At 41.8% G+C, this 23,438-nt stretch overlaps 1 protein-coding gene across 4 annotated transcripts in view; it reads left to right on the top strand.

Moving 5' to 3' along the window:
* Positions 1 to 17,419, top strand: part of FBXW11 (F-box and WD repeat domain containing 11) — a 141,470-nt gene extending 124,051 nt beyond the window's left edge. For all 4 annotated transcript variants that reach the window (XM_025388363.1, XM_025388362.1, XM_025388361.1 and 1 more), the window contains 7 exons: positions 1,376 to 1,494; positions 2,968 to 3,217; positions 5,662 to 5,780; positions 7,778 to 7,888; positions 8,860 to 8,938; positions 10,190 to 10,376; positions 14,871 to 17,419. In XM_025388363.1, coding sequence (XP_025244148.1) covers positions 1,376 to 1,494; positions 2,968 to 3,217; positions 5,662 to 5,780; positions 7,778 to 7,888; positions 8,860 to 8,938; positions 10,190 to 10,351 — 840 coding nt within the window. In that variant the 3' untranslated portion in view covers positions 10,352 to 10,376; positions 14,871 to 17,419. The remainder of the gene's footprint in view (positions 1 to 1,375; positions 1,495 to 2,967; positions 3,218 to 5,661; positions 5,781 to 7,777; positions 7,889 to 8,859; positions 8,939 to 10,189; positions 10,377 to 14,870) is intronic.
* Positions 17,420 to 23,438: the final 6,019 nt, after the last annotated feature.

The following is a 23,438-nucleotide window of genomic DNA, read 5'->3' as shown; positions in this document are numbered from 1 at the left end:
CAGTTTGGCAGTTCTTACAAAACGAAACATACTTCTACCATATGATCCAGCAGTGTTGCTACTTAGTATTTACACAACGGAGTCAAAAACTTACATCTACACAAAAACCTGCACCCAGATGTTTATGGCAGCTTTGCTGATGATTGCCCAGACTTGGAAGCAACCAAGGTGTCCTTCAGTAGATGAATGGATAAATAAACTGTAGTATATCTAGACAATGGGATAATCTTCAGCACGAAAAAGGAATGTATATCAAGCCATGAAAAGACAGGGAGGAACCTTCAGTATGTATTACTGTGTGAAAGAAGCCAATGTAAAAAGGCTTCATACTGTATGATTCCAACTCTGTGACATTCTGGAAAAGACAAATCTATGGAGGCAGTAAAAGAAGCGAGAAGAGGAACACTCAGAGCATGAAAACAACTGTTGACAACATTTTACCTCCTTTAATCCTTTTTTCCTTTTCTAAAATATAGTCATTGTGTCACTTTATAGATAATTTTTATTCTGATTTTTAAAAAATGCTTAACTTTGTAATAAAGCATGGTCTTTTCTCATTAAACACTTTTCATAGTTTACTTTGAGACTTTTATGAAATGATGGACGTTTCATTTTCCACTTTTTATTTTTGTAAATGTAGGGGTATGCATTTGTAAAAGGTCTTAATAATTAAATGTTGTCATGTTGCTTTCCAGAGAGTGAGCCAGTTCTTTTTTTATTAATTAATTTATTTTTACGAGACATAAAAATAAAATGACAAAGCAGGGTTCTGCTTTGTCACCCAGGCCGGCGTACAGTGGTGTGATCATAGCTCACTGAAGCCTTGCCTTCTGGGCTCAAGCAGCTCTGTCACTTCAGCCTCCTGAGTAGCTGGGACTACAGGGACACACACCACCACGCCTGGCTAATTAAAAAAAAAAAAAAAAATACGCACACACACATACACACACACATTTATGGAGATTGACTTGCTATGTTGCCCAGGCTGGTCTTGAACTTCTGGGCTCAAGCGATCCTTCTGTCTCTGCCTCCCAAAATGTTGGGATTATAGGCATGAACCACAACACCCAGCCAGTGAGCGAATTCTTTTCACAGATTTTATTTTTAAAAAGTCCCCTTTATGAGGCTGTTGATAAGTGTAATAAGATCAATAGCTAAGGGTTCAAATTAAGCAAAATAGCACATCTATCCTTGTAGTTAATCACTATTGTCTGTATTCCTACTTGTCATTTCTTACCTGTTTGATATTCAGTGTTTCTTACTTACTGTAACCCAAGTGTGTTTTATTTTATAATCAGAACATAAAGTGGGACAGTAACATTCATCAAAATATAGTATAATAAATCATTGTTTGTGGCTAATCTTGTCTCAATAGATTTGGGATAAAACCAGCCTGGAATGTTTGAAAGTGTTAACGGGACACACAGGCTCTGTCCTCTGTCTGCAGTATGATGAGCGTGTCATTGTAACCGGCTCTTCAGATTCTACGGTGAGGTGAGTGATCTGGCTTCATTGGTCTTAACTTGTAAGCCTTCCCTGAGAAAGTCTGAGATTGACATCCTCCTCTGGGAGAGGCATACACACACTTACATTTTTACATGCTGTATTTCAAACTTTTATTGTAGATATGTTTGAGCAAATTAGGCAGGAAAGCTAATTTTTGTTAAGGGTGTTCTATTCCTGTTGCTGTTCATTATAGAGATGACAACATGCTTTCCTGTAAGAGCATATACCAAGTATTAGGCTGGCTTTCTTCTTTTGGGAAACTGGTCCAGAGCAGAGAGGAGACACTCACTTCCAGGAGTCACTCCCGGACTCTTTCACCACCCCTGCCTGAAGCATCACCACCCCTGCCTGAAGCATGCCTGGTATCCTCTCCTGGACTCAGTGCTTCCGTACCACTGCTTCTGCCAGAGATCATGTCTCAGCCTCAGAGGCCTGAGTCTTTTCCCCTCTGCCCTGTGTGAACTTGTCCTCTTAGGAGATGAGGGTTACAGAAAAGCCATGATGTGGAAGTGCTGCCCCCAAATCCCTGGACATACAAAGCAGTTGGGAGACCCTGGCTTTGTCCATAAAGCAGCTGAGTAAAGAAGTGGATGTGGTGATTGATGAGGCATCATGACTTACCCAGTTTGCAGTGGATAAATAATAGACTCAGAGGTCTGCCAGAGGTCAACAAGAACTGTAAGCTTGGAACCATTCTCAGTTCTTCAGCCAACAAGGCTCCTTCTTCCTTTTATCTCAGACTCAATACAAAATCTACTTTCTTGAGGAATTGTCTTTTGCCATCAGCATGAGCCTGCAAACACCGTCCCTGAATACCTGACTGCTAAATATACCTAAACTTGAGCAGAGCCAGAATTAGCCACCTTTTCTGAAACCATCTCAGCACTTCTCAGCAAATAAAGAAATTGCTTTTTAGGGGCACCTTTTAATCATGCCCTTAGGTTCATTAAGAATGGACCCTGTCTTAGTCTATTTGTGTTGCTATAAATGAATACCCGAGGCTGGGTAATTTATAAAAGAAAAGGGGTTTATTTGACTCATGGTTCTGCAGGCTCTGCAAGAAGCATGGTACCAGCATCTGCTTCTGATGAAGGCTTCGAGCTACTTCTCCTCATGGCAGAAGGCAAAGGCGAGCCAGTGTATGCAGATTACATGTGAGAGAGAAGCAAGAGAGAGGGCGGAGCTGCTAGGCTCTTGTCAACAGCCAGTTCTCTCAGAACTAAGAGTGAACTCCCTCCTATGAGAATGGCACCAAATCATTCGTGAGGGATCCACCGCCATGACCCAGACACCTCCTGTCAGTCCCCACTTCCAACCCTGAGGATCAATTTCAACATGAGATTTTGTAGAGTCAGACAAACCATATCCAAGCCATTGCAGACCCAGACAGAACTCAGATGCCAGAATCATTTCCTGGCTGTCTTCGTAATTAAGCATCATGCTTTTTCTCTTCTCTCCTAGGGTGTGGGATGTGAACACGGGTGAAGTTCTTAACACATTGATCCACCACAATGAGGCCGTACTGCACTTACGCTTCAGCAATGGACTGATGGTGACCTGTTCCAAGGACCGCTCCATTGCTGTGTGGGACATGGCTTCTGCGACCGATATCACTTTACGCCGTGTCCTGGTTGGCCACCGGGCTGCTGTCAATGTAGTAGACTTTGACGACAAGTACATTGTGTCCGCCTCTGGTGACAGGACCATCAAAGTAAGTATGTCTGCAGTCATAACCCAGCCTCCTCCTGTCCCCTTTAGAACAGAGAGAAAGCAGAGATGGCTTATACCAACTTGGTACCTGGTAAGATCTTTATTCTCCTCTGTGCTTAGTGTAATGTTTTCAAGGTTCATCCATGTGCTTTGTAGCATCTATCAGCTTTGTCCCATTTTTGTTGTTGTTGTTGTTGTTGTTTTAAGTACAGATGGGGTCTTGCTCTATTGCCCACACTAGTCTTGAACTCCTGGGCTCAAGCATTCCTCAGCCTTCCAAAGCGTTGGGATTAGAAGCATGAGCCACCACACCCAGCCAGTACTTTGTTGTTTCCAGTGGCTGAATAAAATTTCATTGTTCTTCTGTTTACTAGTTGATAGACATTTTAGTTGTTTCTATTTTTTCGGCTATTACAGATGATGCTGCTATAAATATTAGTGTAGAAGTTTTCATGTTTTTAATTTTCTTAGGATGGTAACCCTCTGTTTAACTTTTTTTTTTTTTTTTGAAGACAGATCTCACTCTGTCACCCAGGCTGGAGTGCAGTGACACAGTCATGGTTCACTTCAGCCTTGACCTCCTGGGCTCAAGCCGTCCCTCAGCTCAGGGACCCCTGAGGCTCCCACCTAAGCCTCCCGGCGTAGCTGGGAGTACAGGCACTACCAGGCCCACCCCCCTGCCCATTTTTTTTTGTAGAGACCAGGTCTCACTTTGTTGCCCAGGCTTGTGGAACTGCCAAACTGTTTTCCAAAGGCACTGCACCGTTGTACAGTCCTGCCAGTGGTATGTGGGGGTTTCAGCTTGCGCAAAGAACATCCTTTTCATGACCAGCACTGGAAAGCATTCTTACACCTAGCCCCACAAATCACAAAGTGTGTAGCATCAGGCTTTAGACTGGATAGTTGGGAAGCTAAACAACTAGGATTTATATGTGGCAACTTACTCCCACAGTCACACCAATTGGTATGAGACCAGTGCCTGAAAGTTGAGAGGGTCTGAGCTTTATTACAAAACAGCTGTTTCATAATACCAGCATGGAGGATTTCTCCATATCCTCGCCAACACTTGCTGTTATTTGTCTCTTTTATCTGCCCTAGTGAGTGTGCAGTGGTATCTCTGGTTTTGCTTTGCATTCCCTTATTACTGATGATGCTGAACAACTTGTTGTATGCTTATTGACCATTTGTGTACTTTCTCTGGAGAAATGTCTATAAATCCTTTGCCCACTTTAAAAATTGATAATTTGTCTTTTTATTGTTGAGTTATAAGTTCTTTATATATTCTGGACACAAGTCCCTTATGAGATACATGAGTTGAAAATATTTTCTCCCTTTCTGTAGGTTGCCTTTTCACTTTTTTGATGGTATCCTTTGATGCACAAATGATTTTAATTTTGATGATGTTCAATTTATCAAGACACTGAAACTGTATAGTTTCAGTGCTTACGTGTAGGTCCTTGATCCATTTTGAGTTAGATTTTTGTTTAAGGTATGAGGTAGATGTCCAATGCCATTCTTTTACATGTGGAGATATATTTATCTATCCCATTCAGCTGCAAATGCAGCTGTTAAGATAATTCAGGGCACTCTGGTTGCTGTGTGTCTCCTTATTTGTCTAATAATACATTGAGATGTCTATGAACATCTAAGTCTTTCAGATGATATCACAAAATAGGGGATTATTTATTTTACATACATACAATTAGAAGTAATGTGTCAAAACAAATGGAGCTGTTCAAGAAAATATGCTGGAAAAGAGGATGATATGAAAGATGAAACTTTTTGTTTGTTTTTTGAGACAAAGTCTCGCTTTGTCACCCAAGCTGGAGTACAGTGGCACTAACACGGCTCACTGCAGCCTCAACCTGCTGGGCTCAAGTGATCTTTGCACCTCAGCCCCCTAAATAGCTGGGACCACAGATGTACACTACTACGCCCAGCTAGTTTTATTTTTTGTAGTGATGAGGTTTTACGACGTTGCCCAGGCTGGTCTCAAACTCCTGAGCTCAAGCAATTCTCCCGCCTCAGCCTCCCGAAATGCTAGGATTAGGTGTGAGCCACTGTACCCAGCTGGAAGCTTTTTTATTACATTAGCTTCATTGGGTTTGACATGTCAGCTGGTGTAAAAACATAAAATCTGGCCCAAACTCTTTCCTCCAGGTAAATGAATATCCAAACCATCTAGGAGATGTTCTCTTTGTAAAGATCTCAACGACTGGAGACTTCACTTCCCTCCATGTTTCATTCCAGTGTTATTACTCAGCAGCCAAAGAAAATGTTATGCTGTCTAGTCTGCCCTCTAGCCTCCCAACTTTGAGTTAGAGGACACTGTATTTTATAATCATATATTTGGGTCATTCTCAGAAGCTGTCTTTTTAAGAAAGGTATATTGTGGGAGGACTTTTCCACATTCATTCTTTAAAATATTGTTAATTTGTTATACAGGTCTGGAGCACGAGCACCTGTGAATTTGTCCGTACTCTCAATGGGCACAAGCGAGGCATTGCCTGTCTCCAGTACAGGGATCGGCTGGTTGTTAGTGGATCATCAGATAATACCATTAGGTGGGTAGAAGTTGGTGTGCTGACAGAGCAGGCTGATTCTTGCCACGTTGTTGACTCATCTCCTAGTTCTAATGCTCAAAACAACTCAGAATAAATGGGATGTTTCAGATAAGAAAGCTTTAGGTAACTTTTAGAAATGTATTTGGCTCTGTATACTCAAGTGGGAAAACCGTGTATGCCCTGGGTGGTCTTCCAGTGTTCCCCCAGTACATAAAGTTTTTTAACCTCAACTCCACCCAGGATCACTTAATATCAGAGCACTTCAGAACAGACTAGGGTGCTGCAGCCCAACTCGCTCTGATTTCCCTCACCTGTGAGCTCCCACCTCCCTACCTAACACATGGGAGTGTACTTTATTTTTCTCTCCCAAGACTGCATTATGGAATCATCCATTCCTGCCGGATCGTTTACCTCCATTTTTCCTTCCCAGCCCTCAGCCTCCTTGCTTTCTAATAAATCTAACTAACCTTAGACATTTTGTATCTTGTTAAGAACATGCCTTCAATATCTACTTAATTATCCCGTGCCGTTTCCCCACTGTCTTAACACACTCTAGTGGCTTTACATAAGTGACTAAACTTAACTTTGGTTTATAATCAAATTGACTAATGTTTGGTCAAAATAAAGATAGGGTTCAAGATTATTAAAAAAAAAATACACACACTAGTAGCTTTACATAAGCTTTACTAAACTTAACTTTGGTGTTTATAACCAAATTGCCTAATGTTCGTTCAAAATAAAGATTGGGTTTAAGATTATTACAAAGTTTTTTTTTAAAGGCAAGCAAATAACAAAAAAGCTATAACGGCTCTTTAAGTTTGCTTTATCATTTTAGGCTTTAAGATGCCATAAAGTTAGTTTAGAGCTTAAATCTTGATTCTCTTATATTCATCACGCTTTGTGGTATTGCTTAATGTTTCATCAGTAAACAGTTCTTAACCTCCTCACTGGAATTGTTGAGGTTTTACAAGATAGTAATGTGTATTACTCTGCAGCTTATAGAAGAGAACCGCTTTGGAGTCATAGAGGCAGTACTGAATGACTTTGATCACAGATTAGAGATGCTGTCATCACGGGTACTAAGATTTGCTAAGGGCAGCTGTAATAAAATGATCTTTGGATGTATCATAGGAATTACTGGTAGAGAGGCTAAGAAAAAGTTATGATAGAATTAATTTGCTCACTTTATTTTGTACATGCTAACTAGCTATGATTTTTTTTTCTGCAAATACGGTAGAAAATCAGTCATAATAGGAAAAAAGATCTCTAACTCCAGAATGGAGTTATATGCAGAGAAAAAGATTTGGTGTAGTCAATGGGTTTATATTTCCGCCAGAACACTGCGTGTACCTAATCAGTCTCCCACTCTGACCTTGTACATCAATTCCAGTATTCAGCATATAGTATCAAGGAAGGGGTATCCGCAGGCCTCATCAAGAGAGAGCTGCTGGTCCACCAGTTCTAACCTCAGTGGTCCTCATGGACTCCACTGTGCTAGAATTACCTTGGGCGGAAGCTTTACCCCCTGGCTGTATGTGATATCTCCCTTCCCACCTTGTCTCATCTGTGCTTTTTCTCCTTTACTGCCTACAATCCCTGTCTCCCCAGAAAAGTCTTTCCTACACCATTTGTCTACATGGTTTTTATCAACTCAGACATCAAGAGAATGCCCAAGAACTAAATAGAATTGACGTTTCTTGTTTGTTGATTTTATTTAAATAGTAATACAGACACATGATTAAAAATAGTTTCAAATCATATAAAAGGAAATAGAATAAAAAGTAAGGCTTCCTCCTAGGTTAGTGCTTGGAAACACACAGATGGTATAAATGTATACATATAGCTTTATATGTGTGGTGTGTACTGGAAGTGAGATAGAAATAAAGAGTTCCAAGATAGTGAAAAATTGTATCTGTATGGAACAGATATAAAAAACTTACAGATAGTGTGAATCATGTGTGGGAAATTGTTTCACAGAGGTCTGTTTTTCATTCAAGGCTCTGGGATATTGAATGTGGTGCCTGTTTAAGAGTCCTAGAGGGACATGAAGAATTGGTCCGATGCATCCGGTTTGATAACAAGAGGATTGTCAGTGGGGCCTATGATGGGTATGTCTTTCAGATTTTCAGATGTACTGCTATAACTATATCAACAAGAAAAAGAAATGTTGTATATTAAGCAACCCTATATGTACCAGGTCCTATGGTAGGTTTCTGTGTAGTGGTGGATGGCAGGTATTATTATACCAGTTGTTTAGGTGAGGACACTCAGGCCCAGAAAGAACTAAATCTTGCCCCAAATGACAGAGGCAGAGTCACTGTGGTTCCTAAACTTATGCTTTGAGTCATTGTTGTAAACTCCAGCAATAGCTGAGGTTGTGAGTGTACTCACTTCTTTGCTTTACCCCTAAATTAAGCCAGGCGCTCTCTCTCTGTCTCTCTCTCTGTCTCTCTGTCTCTGTGTGTGTGTATGTGTGTTCTTTTTCTCTCTCTGTGTGTGTGTGTTCATGTGTTCAATAATAAGTTTCTTCTTTTCCCCTTTTGGTAAATTGAACAAACCCTCTTTAAAACACCTCACTATATTTTAAATGGGCAAATGGCAACTGTAAATATTTCCAGATGACCTTATATATACTTCCCAAATGGGTTGGTTGGTCTGTTTGTACTCCTATTACTAACTTCCAGCATTTGCTTAATTTGGAGAAAGGTATCCTTGGAATTTCACACAGAGCCCTAGCTTCTGTCAGCAGCACCTCCTCAGCCCTAGAGAGTCCCCTGATGAATGAACTTGGTGACATAGGTTATCAGGTCCGGAACTGAATTTAGATAACCTGAAGTTGTTTTCTTATCTCCCTTAAAATAATATTTCTTTAAAATTTCAGCAATTCTGAGAATGTGTTGGTTCTTAATTTTTCCGAAGTCAAGTGTAATTGGTTCAGATGATTTGTAAAAACATAAGCATGTTCCCCATTAGCTTTTATAAATAGGCAGTTCAGATGCACTACTTTTTGTCAAGGAAATGTTTGACAGCATATAAATTGTTCATTTTTCCACTAATCACATCTCATTTCCCTTTCTAGGAAAATTAAAGTTTGGGACTTGCAAGCTGCTCTTGACCCTCGAGCCCCAGCGAGCACATTGTGTTTGCGCACATTGGTGGTACGTGACCTCTTAAGACAGGAATTGGTTCCCTGTGCTGGAGGATGACCATTTGCAGATAGCCCTGTCTAGGTGTATCACAGGAGCGCTTGTGTATCTCACAAGATGCCTTCAGAGAATTTCACTGTTCATTTTGTTTAGCCAAAATCAGAGAATATTTGATGCTTACATTACTTTGAGCACTTTTCTAAGGGGAGACATAATGCAACTTCAGATATGAAGGCAGGCATGCTGATTTGTAGGTGGACTGGTTTCCTCATAGGGCAAGCAATATTTCCTTCTTGCAGGTTTGGAAGATTTCTTAATATGGCTACTTGTGGTTATGTTATGTTTTAATAACAGCACATTTTAATACTATATATAAATTTTTATGCTATATGTAAGTACTGTTGTATTTTTGAAGAGATAGTCATTTGGGAATATCGGTAGATTTAAAAAAATTTTTAATAGCTTTATCTTTTATTTCTATTTCTTCACTTCTTGCATTTACTAGAAGATGCAGAACTCTCTTTCTTCTTGATTTTAATGGGAACCCTTATAATGTTTCACCATGAATTTTGATGCTGGCAGCAGTTTGAGGTAGATCCTGGTCATGTTAAACAAACTGTCCTTCTGATTCTAGGTTTTTCCAGTGGATTTTTAGAGTGCATCAAGAATGGGTATTATGTATTGTTGTTTACTTTTCTAAGGCCCTTTGTGAGATGATCTTTGAAATATTGGTAGAGTCTAAGATACAAAGTTGAATGAAAGAAAAGGCCTAGCAGGGGGTGCCGGGCGCAGTGACTCATGCCTGTAATCCCAGCACTTTGGGAGGCCGAGGCGGGCGGATCTCAAGGTCAGGAGATCAAGACCATCCTGGCTAACACAGTGAAACCCCATCTCTACTAAAAATACAAAAAATAGCCAGGTGTGGTGGCGGGCGCCTGTAGTCCCAACTACTCGGGAAGCCAAGGCAGGAGAATGACGTGAACCCCGGAGGCGGAGCTTGCAGTGAGCGGAGATCACGCCACTGCACTCCAGCCTGGGTGACTGAGCAAGACTCTGACTCAAAAAAAACAAAAAAGGCCTGGCAGGAAAAGAAAGAAAAGCATTTGTTCTTGGGATGAAGGACACAGTTCAATGAGCTCTGAACAGTCATTTAAGAAGTCTGTTTAAGTGGCTTCATTTTCATCTTCTGCCAAATTTCTCATTGTGAGATACCAGGGACTGTAAAGATGTCATTTTATTCATGAAGTTTTTAATATTTCATAGGAACATTCTGGACGTGTGTTTCGGCTACAGTTTGATGAGTTTCAGATCATCAGCAGCTCCCATGATGACACTATTTTGATTTGGGATTTCTTAAATGTGCCTCCCAGTGCCCAGAATGAGACCCGTTCTCCCTCCAGAACATACACTTACATCTCTAGATAACAGTCTGCACTTTCACCCGTTTCAGGTGAGTACTGTCCCTTCCCCTTCCAATTTTGCTGATTGAATTAACCTTCCCTTTGGGGGAATTTTGTGATTTGGGTTCCTTGGTGATGGGAACTAAGGTCTCTTAGATGTGTCAGCTTTTGCAGAGTTCAAGTATCAGGCTAGATCTCTATAGTCACGTCCATACAAGGTTTCAGTTGGAATCCTGCCTATTGTGTGGGTTTTCATTATTGGCAGATGATAAACATGGTTCCTGTTTTTAAAAACTGTGTTCCTAAATGATTTTTAAGGTCATAATCAATTTAACACCAGTAAAATCCCTTGAATTTTATTTTGGGGTACAAGAAACTTCTTTTTCTCTTTCTTTCCTGTCCTTCAGTTCTTTTATTAAAAAAAAAAATCATCATCTGACAGAACATTCAAAATCCGCCTCTTCCCCACTACCACAATCCACCCACTACCGTCATTCCCTCAAGGGTGGATCAGAGAAGAGCATCTGTTGAGAGACCCCTAAAACCTATTCTGCTTCCACGAAACACAGCAGATATGCTGAGAAGCAGAGTCCTTCACTCTGGCTACAGGAACACTGAAAGTCATTGTAACCATTGATGACAGAATGCTTTGATTATTACTAAGAGTGTTCAGTCTGGAAGATGAGAAGTCTTACTTGGCTGTGTCCTAGGAACTGATGACTTAGGAACAGTATTGACAACTCTGTGTGTTGTGCTGAGGGCCAGTGAATTCTACACACATTAAACTTTGTAGATTGAATAAATGTTTACACATAATCATACTACTATGGATATATGTCTATAAAGACTGTTGTGATTTTAATGAAATTTGTGTTTATTTAAAATCATTACTTAATTCTTAGAGGCTTTTTATCATTACATATTTTCCTGTTCATTGAATTTCAAAAGTATAAGGAAGTCCATGTGCAGAATTAGGAATTTTTTTTGATGGAGAGATTGAGAACTCTTGGTACTATTCACTAAGTTACCATCTTTTCAGATACTCTTTCATCAGGATTCCAAGATCCAATAAATAGAACTCCACCAGGAAGTTGGTCTTACCTAGAGGTCAAGAAACTATATATATAGCCAGGGGCCAAAATCGACTCACTACCTGTTTTTTGTTTTTGTTTTGTTTTGTTTTGTTTTGTTTTTAATTAGTCTCTGCTTATCCATTTTTTTTTTTCCTGTCTCCACAGGCTAAGAATAGTTTTTACATTTTTAAATGCTTAAAAAAATTAAAAGAAGAATATTTTTTTCATGACATGCAATAATTAGATGAAATTTAAATTCCATTGTTTATAAATAAAGATTTTTGGTACACAGCCATGCTCATTCCTTTGTGTTGTCTGTGGCTGTTTTTGTGCTTCAGTGGCAGAGCTTAGTAGTTGCAACAGAGACCTTATGGCCTACAACGTCTGAAATATTTACCATATGGCCCTTTCAGAAAAAGGACTTTTTTTTTTTTTTTTTTTTTTGCTGACTTCTGGTCTTGCCCTGCTCCATCTATTAGCAGTAAACCAAGGGTCTACATCAGGAATGGCAAATAATTTGTGTTTTCTTCATGCCCACTGAGTTTGGTCAGTAGTGGCTGGTGGGAGTGTTGCCTTTGGAAGGATTCTGGGACCCCATGAACCCCAAAGGACTGGTTGTGGTTGGTTATGTCTGTCTTGCAGGAGTGACCTGTAAGCCACTTACCTATTTGCTGTTACGGGTCTCGGGTGTGTTCAGACTGTTCCTGATCATAATCTTCTGCCCTGCTGCTTTCTTTCTGGATAGATTCTTCATAAGTCAGTTGAAAAATCCACATGGCAGAATTATTATAATTATTGAATGGAGCCTTAAAATAGGAATTCCAGAGGAAGGAGGCAAGGATCTCTTGAGTGATTGCTCCTGCTCCCGATCTCCCCTCCCAGTAAGCCTAAGAAAACGTAGGGAAGGAGGAATGGACCCAAGTAAAAACGGCTTAAAGAGGCATATGGCAAAATTCAAGACATCCGTATCACAGTTTTCTTTTTCCGGTGTATTACAGTAGATGAACCTGCAAGTGCCCTGAGCAAGATTCCTTTGGTTGAGAGATGAAGCAGTGATCACCAATGCTGTTTCTTACTGGCTGTGGTAGAAAGGAAACTTGTGTTACTTCCTCCAGGCCCTCCTCCTACCCACCTTTTATGGAAACCTCAGAATAGCTGCCTAGTTGTGATCAATTATAAGTCAATGGAAGAATCTTATCTGCTTAAGCTGGTGGTTCCCTGTATCCCAGCACAAGCAGTGAGACCCCAAATGTGCTTGTCTCTCCAATTTTATTACTTTTAACAACCTTGGCAGTCAACTTTATAGATTTTACTGCTCTTTTCTAAATTCTTTTTTTTTTTCCTTTTGAGACAATGTCTTGCTCTGTCACCCAGGCTGGAGTGCAATGGTGCAATTTTGGCTCACTGCAACCTCTGCCTCCCAGGCTCAGGTGATCCTCTTGCTTCAGCCTTGTGAGTAGCTGGGGCTACAGGCATGTGTCATCACACTCAGCTAATTTTTGTATTTTTATTGGAGACGAGGTTTCACCATGTTGGCCAGGCTGGTCTCGAACTCCTCGCCTCAAGTGATCTGCCTGCCTCGAACTCCTGAAATGCTGGGAATACAGGAGTGAGCCACCGTGCCCAGCCCCAAATTCTTTTCATTTATTATAACATGAAAAAAATTATAACCATGTGTTATGTGTAATAAGAAACACTACCCTAATGGTGATTTAACCTTGCAGTAAAATATTCACCCGTAAAATATCAGGTGAGAGTCTCTCCATGTCAGCAAATGCAGTAATAGATTTATTTACAGAGTCATTGTTAAAAAAGTAACATGTAAGAGCTGTATGTTGTATTATATATTCAGTAGCTCAAAATTTATTTTTTTTTCTTATTACAAGACAATATAAGATCATTATTAGGAAATTTGAAAAAGTAGATACGCCAAAAGAAGAAAGTAAACTCCTGCTCATGGTTTACCACTAACTCCTTTTTATAGATCCTTTCAGGCTTTTTAAAGTGATGCTTTATAACTAACCGGACATTTTTAAACATGTTTTTCTTCTTTATTGTGAAATGCTTGCGTGTTAGTAATGTCAGTATTTGTCCAAATTATTCCAATTGCCAAATTATATTAGATTGTTTGGATATGCTCTCTTGTTACACATTTATCCTCCCCAACCCCCAGTTTTTAGTGATTATAAAAAACAATGCTATGATTATTCTTTTAACCTAATCTTTGTCCAACCCTTTGTCAGCTTTGGATGGGATTCTGGAAATGTGTGGAGAGTCTGGGTTAAAAGGTATCATGTTTGAAGACTTTTTTTTTTTTAAATTATACTTTAAGTTCTAGGGTACATGTGCATATGTAGGTCATTTTGCCTTCCAGAAGATTCAGTTTATGCTCCCCTCAGCAGCATTTGAGAGTGCTCACTTCTGGTCCCAGGGCATTAATGTTTTTGAAATAATTCAGGTTCCCTTAAATATCCTTAATGGGAAAAAAGTAGCAAATGAAATTGAATCTTGAATTCATTGAGAAGACTTAAGATTCTTGATCTTTATGAAAATTGACAACCTTTTGGGAAAATCACCTTTTAAAAAAAGCATTCAAGCTTTAAAAAGTCTCTCTCACCTTTTTTTTTTTTATCCCACCTAAGGTGACTTTAGACTTTCTAGGCCGGTGGTTTAGTGCATCATTGATTGTGACATAATCTGAGTGAGTTTTTACTTTGCTTTTATTTAGAATAGAAAATGTCAGCCTGCATTATACATAAAAATGATAAATATTGTGAATATGAATATTCTCATGAATATTGTTTTACGTATGTGTACATATTTACATACATGATGAACGTAGAAATTGTGATTAAAATGTGTTTCTGACTCAAAGCCATAGTCAAAAAATTATGGAACATTCAGTGACCTTTCCCCCTACACTGTTGTTTTACAAATGATTTACTTATTAAAAAGGAAGTCATTTCGGATTACTAGCAATATTTTAGAAAGGCTAATTTTTGCATATTTTTGTTTCCTAGTGATCGATGAGGGCTCTCGTGAGAATATGAGATGGGCCCCTTGTAGGTTCTGAATGTCATAAAGATTATGCTAAATATAAAATCGAATGTGAAGCATCTTTTGTTCTATGTGTACTTTTTCAGAGCAGTACTCTCAGTACTTAAGTTATAGGGTCAGCTCACTCCTTGAATCCCTTCTCTGTCACTTGTTGACTCTTTGAACTAAACACTTAGCCTTTCTGAGCCTTAGTTCTCTTATTTGTGAAGCGGGTGTTTATAATAGTTTCTTCCTCATGGGATTGTTGTGAGGTTTAAATAAATGTGATACCTGGTATGTAGTACACTCAAAACAACTTACAGCTTCTATTGTGAATGCTAATAAGTTATGCACGTAGCTGTGTGCATGGGGATGGGGTGTAGTGTGTATATCCTCATCTAAACACTCCCTTTGTTTTTGTATTTCTTTCCTCAGGGTTTTCTAGTCTTGAACTACTGGCTACATGGCTACCAATGCCTAAGGGAGTTCGTTCACAGCTGAGTTATGAAGCTGGAATTGGTTCTAGACGCTGGGTAGATGCAAAGCAGCCTAACTCTTCAAGTACCGACATTTCTCACCTCTGATTCTGGCTCTCCTTTGAGAAGGATACCTTAGCTTCCCTGACTTCAAGTAGAACAGAAGCCTGTTTCCTTCCCTCATCAGTGAAAATATCTAATGTTTCAAATGTAAATTGTTCATAGAAAAGGAACATAGAATCTGTTTTACAGAAGTAAATCGACCGTCAAGAGAAGACTTGGCCTCTAATTTATATTGCTTTGCACTTTGGTTTGATATTAAGAAACAGCATTCTTCTTCAGTGAAATTTTGGGTGCCAAACACCTACCCAGAATGTCCAGGGCTTTCATTCTGAAAAGTTAGCATTCTCCTTTTGACCGTCCAAGTCATTATGAATTCTGACTTGTTGTATTAGGAACATGTTGGACAATGGAAAAATTTCTCTGGATTGTTTTAGTAATATTTTTGGGATTATACTTCCTTTCTGTACCAATTTCTTTTAATTTAAAGAACTATAAGTCAGTTATATTATCTCCCAACAGGTAATATAGCTCTTTTCTTTTATTAGCTGGTTTCTGTCCCCCAACCATCTCCTGATATTTGGTAGAGTAACACCTTTATACGTGTGCTTGCCTCCTAATTTAAAATACTGTATTCGCATGTAGATATAATGTACATAACAGTTTAACCTCAAAGTTGCTGGAGTCAGGGCCCCCTGTGCTTGAGACACTAATACAGAGTGTGTTCGCACTTAGCCATGGGCTGGGCTCAAGAACCTGATACCAGGGTTGATGTGGATTACCTAGAACCCTTCCTGCAGTATTCATACAGTGTTTTTATTTTGTTGTTGTCATTGCGTGTGTGTGGTTTGTGTGTGTTTTTAATGAGAATCTTGTTTTAAAATGTAATTTCTAAAGTTTAACACAAAATGTTTTATTTGTTGTGGAGTATGTATTATACAATAGAGAGGTACCTTAAACATTTTTTGTTCTTATTCTTTTTCTCATAAGTACTCCTGAGTACTAGTGGTCACCTCCCATAGTATTCATTTGGCTTCACTGTCAAAAATCATTATTCTGTGCAGTTGTGGCCCTGGGAAGGGGAAAGAAGAAGGCCCTGTTGACAGGCTGTCTTGGCTCTGGAATTCATGCATCCTGGCCTTGCCAAGGTTCTGGCAGGGCCTGCTGGTGTGTTGGAGCCTGCTGGGCAGGTCAGGTGGGTTCAGAGGCCTATGCTGAGGGGTGGCATTCCTAAGTGGAGTAAAACCTCAAGCCCATGAATCCCACCCCAGACATCTCTGGTGTCACCTGCTGCTGTGGCCCCAGCAGGTTCTGAAGGCTCCGAGTACTCCCGACTACACAGCACAAATGTGTAAATGGCACTGTTGCCCTGACAGTGCATGGAAAGGACGTTGGCATCCAATTGGCACTCCTTCTCCCTCCCTTATTCAACATTAGGTTTGATTTGCCCTTTGCCATTGTTTCCAAAGATCAAGGAATGTCAATAACATTTTAAAGGACCAATAAACAGCCTCCTGTAAATGAAGCCTCTTCCCGTGGAAGCACACTCTACTACTAAAGGGAAGGCCCCTGGGCTCTGATTTGTCCTTTGCATTGAGAACGGTGTGGGGATCAATGTGTGTGTATGTGATTTGTTTATCAAGTTGGCTTTGCTTTTTTAGTATTTCTTTTAAAAAAAAAAAATCCTTCCCATGTTACTAAATTAATTTATGTTTTTGAGAGGTTGAGTCTCAAAGTGTAAACAATAAACCCCCTTCTTAAGGTGGATATTGTAAGCTTGATGGTGGTGGTGAAAGTGATTTAGCTTTGACCACTTTTCATCTTCCAGCTTCAATATCAAACTGGTTAGGAAAGCCCAGGGGGAAGGGAGGGGGCAGGGGAGGAGGCAATTCTGAATGAATGAATGGATTTTTTGTTGCTTTTGCATGTTTAATATAGAAGTTCCCTTTGTTCCTTGGGAGATCATGGCCTTTGAATATGCACACAACCTTTGAATTGTGCCTACTAAATTATAGCAGGGGACTTTGGCACCCAAGGAATTCCGACTTTCTGGGATTATAGTAATTCCCAGCCATCCTCTGGACTTTATTTTGCTAACCATAATTGAGCAAATGTAAATTACTGCTATATTAATGTTTTAAAGCACTGGGATAGTCTAATTCTAACTTGTAATTAATTATGTTTGCCAATTATCTGTTTGAAATAAATTTGTGTCTGAACAGCTATTGAAACTGTTAAATTGTACAGATATTATTCATGACAGCTTTGTACTGTGGAATGTGCTTAATAAAAAACAAAAAAGTTTGACTTTTGTCCAATAAATTGCTAAGTAATGTCAATAAATCAAGTATGGGTATTACGCAGTGCACCTAATCTGGCTTCATGCAATTGTTACTTCAGCTACTGATTCAAAGCCAATACTCTTAATAAAGTGTTGCAATACTCTGATGTTCTGTTAAGAAATTTTTCAAAGAAACTGTTAAGTGCTGTTAGGAATTCAGTGACATACAGTTAAATTTTATAGATTTTTAGAATCATCTGCTCTGTAAAATGAGGTTGAAGGCAAACTGGTTTTGGCCTGTGAGAATGTTGTAGATGATGATATAATTCCTTGTCTTGGGCTTTTACCGAAAGCTAGCTTGAATCTCAGGAGTTAGCTGAGGTCTAGCTAAGAAGTCTTCCCCTGAAAATCTGCTTCCCACACATAATTAATTGCTTCACAAGTTACTGTCAACATGAAAATGGTCTCTGTGAGACTTGGGTCTCACATCCCAAGTGGCTTTCAGGTGTGAGTGGATCCTCCCCTTCTTGAAGAAGGGCTGTAGAGGTGTGAGAGGAGCAGTTTCGCAGCCCTCTCCACCGTAGCATCAGAAATGAAAAGTTTTGTGTGTGCAAGTGTGTCACTGGTAGAGTACTGAAGCAGAAAAAAATCCAGTTAGTATCTGTAGGATTCTACTCAGAAGTTCTGCTACTCAGTAGAACTGAGTGGAAGCTGAGTTTGTTAGATAGCTAGGCTAAACTTTCCCCATTAGTCAACCCAACTGGTAATACGGACTTTTTGCATGAGATTAGAGTATTTCTGTGTAATTGTTCGCACCCACTTTTCTTGTAGAAAATGTTTTTCAAATGTGTCATACGCATGTGGTTAAGAGAACCCAATTTACGTATCACAGAAAGAGTAAAAAGTAATTTTTCCTCTCCCCCTTAACCCCCAGTCCCTCAAGTGATGGTTAACCAGTTTCTTTCATGTCCTTCAATAGATACCCTCTTTTCTATACACAGCGTGCTTTTCCAGCTGGGGAAGACCCCGGGAGCTTGTCTTGTAGGTGCTAAGATATCGGGGCTCCTGCTGGCTCGTTGCACAGAGCTGCATCCAACACCTTGTAGGCACTCACTCAGCCTCTGTGGGATGACTGAGTGTATGGCCATCTCAAGGTGTTTACCAGCCCACAGTTGGGACGACGGACCCCATACACCAAATGCACTGATTCAGTAGTTTAAAAATTATATTGGTTAGGTGTAGCCATGTGAAAGATTCGTAGGGCAGGTCGTAAGTGACTTTGTCATAGTGTACCCCAGGTAGACTGGAAGGTAGAATCCTATGAATGAGATTGTATTGTTCATTATTTTCCACTTCGTGTTCATCTGCTCCTCCTTTCTCTAGGAACTGTTTGATTTCATTGCTCAGAGTATGTGAGTTATTACTGGGCTGGCCTGGGAGAACCTGGAAATTACAAGACCAAGGACTTGAGTGGGGTCAGATTTAGGAACAGCTTAAACCTGATGTTCTGGTGAGATCTCAGTACGTACAACTTAAGCTCTCTCTACCCTTCACCACCACCTTCAGATCCAGTGGACTTGAGCATTTCTTGCAGGCTGTGTTTGTACTTCCAAATCCTACCAATACAGGGTATTGGGAAGGACTGTTTTTTTAAGCATCTAGCTCTGTTGCCCAGGTTGGAGTGCAGTGGTGCAATCATAGCTTACTGCAGCCTCGAACTCTAGGACTCAAGGGATCCTCCTGCCTCAGCCTCCCAAGTTGCTGAGATTATAGGCTTGAGCCATCACGCCCAGTGGGAGGGATATTCTTACAACACCATCGAGACCATCCTATGGGGGCCACTTGTCCACCGAATGGCAGAGAGGAAAGAGCCTGGGCTTTGGGGCCCAGAGACCTAGCTCAGGGTTGGAGCCCTGCCACCTAATTGGCAGCAGGCCTCATGGGCAAGGGCATGTATTATCCTGAACCCGAACTCCTCGGCTGGCAAGTAGAGACAGTGTTTTAAGATTACTATGGGGATTAAATGACATCTCTAAAGTGCCTAGCACAGTGCCCTGTAGCTTCAACTTAGACATTTAAACAAAGGGAACAGAATGCACAGAGGGGAGAAAGGGACAGGAGTTAGTGGAATTTGGGTGTTGTGCTGCCAAACAAACGTGCTCAGGCAAACCTGAAGCCAGTCTGGGCCTCTTGAGGGGAAATATAAGAGCTGACCATCTCCTGTGAAGACTGGTTTCAGTGAGGACTTGAGTTTGTAACCAGTGCCTGGGTTGTTCAGTGGGTGGAAGAGCGGGAGATGGACCAGTGAATAGGTTTATACTGAGTTATATTTGTTAGTTTTTTAATTACAAATAATTTTAAAGGTAGTCAACCTATCATATCCCCAGCTAGTATTTCTGGGAAGAGAATGGGGTCTAAACATGTCACTATCCTCAGTGAACTGTATTGTCTCCAGAGGGGATGGGAGAATTTCATGCCTTCAGGGTGTGTATAGGTGGTGGGTGATGGCGGGAGAAAAGGTTGGGTCATGCCAACTACAGCAAGAATGAAGATAAGTGAGTGAATAAAAAATAAAGATTCGTAGGTGCCAGGCTGCTGGTGAGGACTTTGTGTACTCTCATCCTCCCAGTAGCCCTACATGGTTTATGTTCTTACCGTTTTACGGTTGAAGATATTGAGGCTCAGATCTGTCTTTGTGAGCAGCTGGGCTTAGCGTTGATTCTGGTCTGTCTTGGGGGCCACAGCTGGCCTCTTGGCACGCTGCCCTACCATCTCCCTTTCTATGCTCCGTGGGCCCCTGGATGCCCGCGAGTTTCCCTGAAGAGCCAGGCTCAGACTGTGTGGTCCCTTGGCACCCACAGACCCTCTGCCCTTCTCTTCTCTCCACTGATATGTCCCTGGCATATGTTCTTGGTGTGTCTTCAACAATGCACCAAGTGTGATGGAGTGCAAGGGACCGGACAGGTGCAGGGGCCCGACTGTGGCCATCCCTGTGGGCCATGCTGGGGAGTGGGGGCTCTATCCTGGGGGCAGGGGCAGCCACTGGCTGGTTTTAAGCTCAGGAGTGACCAGTTAGAAAGCTAGAGTTAAGATTCAGGAGAGAGATGTTAAGGTCCAGAATAGGGAACACTGAGGAGGTGAGAGAGGGTGTTGGGAGCCACGGGGTTTGGTGTGGAGGGAGCTGGAGGCGCTGACAACAGCATTCATATTCAATGCGTGTCTCTGTCTCCCGGGTGCCACTAGATGGGGCTATAATGGAAGAAGACACAAAGTCCCTGCTCTCAGGAAGCTTCCATTCTAGAAGAAAGGAACAGTGTGCAGTGATTGCTGTAGTGTCCACAAACATACATTTACAAGATAAATTCAGATTGTGTTGACTGCCGTAAAGAGGATACACTGGGCAGCGTTCAGGTGTGGGCTGGGGGACACTGGATCCAAGATCTCAATAAGCAGGCGCTGGTCATGCACTGAGCTGGGACAGGATGTTCTAGGCTGCAGGCATGGACACACCAAGGCCTTGAGGTGGGGATTTCTGGATTGGGCAATGGGCTGGAGGGGTGTCCAGTCTCCCAGATAAGGGAATTGGGGTTGATCCAGGAGGTGGAAGGGGGATGCGTTTGGATGTGGACATTGGAGGGGCCCCAGAGAGGTTCGAGTGGAACCCCTGGGCTGCCTAGAAGAGAAGGAGACAAGTGGTGGTTTCAGAAGAAAGAGCCCAGAGGAACATCTGCATTTAGGAAAGGGGCACGGGAGGCCAAGCCAGTGACAAAGGTGGGAAGGAGCAGTGGGAGAGGCAGGAGCGTGTTACCCAGCAGTCTTTTCAGGGCCCGTGGATGCTCTCAGAACTTGGAAACTCTCTTTTGCAAACACTTGCCTCCAAGCTGCCTGGGCCTCCTGGGGAACAATGCCTGTCCACTAATCACACCGCAGGACACCTAATCCCGCTTCACACTTCTTCCAAGACAGCACCACACTCTCCTAACGGCCAGGGCTCTGGCAGCAATAACAAACAGGCGCCCGGGAATAGCTTCTCCACTCCGGCCTTTGCCTGGCTTGTCCTTGGGAACACTCCCTGCAGCCCATCTGCACAAACAGACAGGGGCCAGGTCTGTGCCTCAGGAATGAAGAGATAAAAGGGACCATCGGGGCTTTTTCCACCAAAGGCGAAAGCATTTTATAGAACGGGCTGCGAGTTTTTGTTTCAGGAAATTTCATCATGTCTCCAAGAAGAGGAGGGGGAAAAAGAGAGAGAGAGAGAGAAAGAGAGCGAGAGAAAGAGAGGTGGGCAAGGGGGAGAAAAAGAGAGAGAGAGAGAGAGGGAGAGAAGTTAATTGGCCTCAGATTTTCTCACTCCCTTTTCATGTTGGTAACACGAGGCAGCCCAGGTCAGACTCAGGCCAGCGACGTTTGGGCTCTTTAGTGCCCCTCTGTGAATACCTCATTTCTGTAATAGTTTTTCCTTTAAAAACAGCTCTGCCTTCTTTGGCAGATGGTGACATTCCATTAGCATATGGAATATTTTTCAAAACACATCCGAAAGCATGTCTCTTACGGAGGAGACTGGGCAAAGCGAACGAATGTCTGAAAAGTATGTTGGGAGCAACTCAACATTTAACAGAAGGCCCCACTCCCGCCTTCGCCCCGGGCCTCTCCGTAGTCTCTCCTGGGTTGTTACCATAACCAAAGGAGACAGGAGGATGTTCCCCAAAGCTTAGTTTGTTGGCTTTACTGGGACTGTCCCAGTACACAGGGTAGCTAGAGGGAGGCTGAACCCAGGATGAGAAGATGATTCTTGACCTGGACTGGATGTTGGCAAACCCACGTGGATGTGGCATTGGGGCAGTGACGGATATCTTGTGCACTGAGCACCTACTATGTGCCAGACGCTGTGGGTAACATACGTTATTGTCTTTCCTGCTGAAATCCATCCAGCACACAGTGGGCACATGTCAGAGCATGTCACCGCCCTGCCCAGTACTCTCCAGTGACTGCCACTGTGCTTAGAATCAAGTTCAAACTCCTTGTTATGGTCTGCAGCAACCTGAGCCCTCCCACTTCCACGCCATTTTATGTCATGCTTTCCTCTCTCACTCCCACTCCAGCGACATGAGCTTTCTTTCCGTTCTTTTTTCTAGCTCAGGGCCTTTGCATGCACCGCATGCATTTCCCCAGCTATTTGCATGGCTGCTTCCTCATCATTCAGGTCTCAGCCCAAGTGCTGCCCCACCAGAGGAGGCTTCTCTGACCAGACTATCTAAATTATCCCAAGTTACCCCCTATTGCATCCTGCGTTCCACTTACTTTATAGTACTTACCATTCCTTTGTCAGCTTGTATTCATTCAAGACACATTTATTGAAGGCCTACTATGTACTGGGTGCTAAGCTAGGCTGTGACAAAACAGACAAATATCCCTGCCCCCAGGAAGCCTACGTGATGACACAGTAAGGTGGATGAGAAACAAATGCCATGCCTCTTGACTTTCCTTACCAGAAATGTGACCTGAAGTACCAGGACCTTGTTTGTCTTGTCCAGAGACCATTTTGGGAAGTGGTAATCACAGAGCTCAAGAAATTGTAGTTAAACGAAGAACTGAGCCCACATGTTATAAATAATTGCATTGAGGCCTAGAGAGGAAGTGGCTTTCAAGATTGCTCCACTAGTAAAACAGCAGAGCCAGGATCTGAACCTTGCTCCTTCTGACACTGAGGCTGGCCATCCATGACACCTGCCCAGCCCAGGCACCTTGCCGGATGCCTTCCCCACTGCTTCCTTCTCCTCAGCCCAATATCTAGGTCCTCCCCCACTCCCTACATCCCAGCTGGCTTATCCCGGGGCTGTTCTCTAGCATCCTGCTCTCAGTGAGGTGACTTGCTGTCTGCAACATGTTGGGTAACATCCTTTGACTCTTTGAGCCCCAGTTTCCTCATCAAAATGAAAATTTGAGCCACAGTAGATCTGCTCAGGAACATACAATTCTATTATCCTCGCTTCTGACCAACCCATCTGTAAATTGTGTTCAATGAGAGGTGGTAAATAAGAGGTTAAAAGATCATTTTGATTTCTGCAGTCCCAGCTGAATAGCAATGACCCATGTAGTCTCAGCTGCTACCTCCTCTCAGACCAGTATTCCCATTCCTCCACTCCGCTCGCTCTGTTGATCCAGGGTTAGAAGTCCCATTCAGCT

Source organism: Theropithecus gelada, chromosome 6 (assembly GCF_003255815.1).
Source record: "Theropithecus gelada isolate Dixy chromosome 6, Tgel_1.0, whole genome shotgun sequence".
In the NCBI taxonomy this organism is placed as follows: domain Eukaryota; kingdom Metazoa; phylum Chordata; class Mammalia; order Primates; family Cercopithecidae; genus Theropithecus; species Theropithecus gelada.
This window is presented reverse-complemented; position numbering and strand designations above follow the sequence as displayed.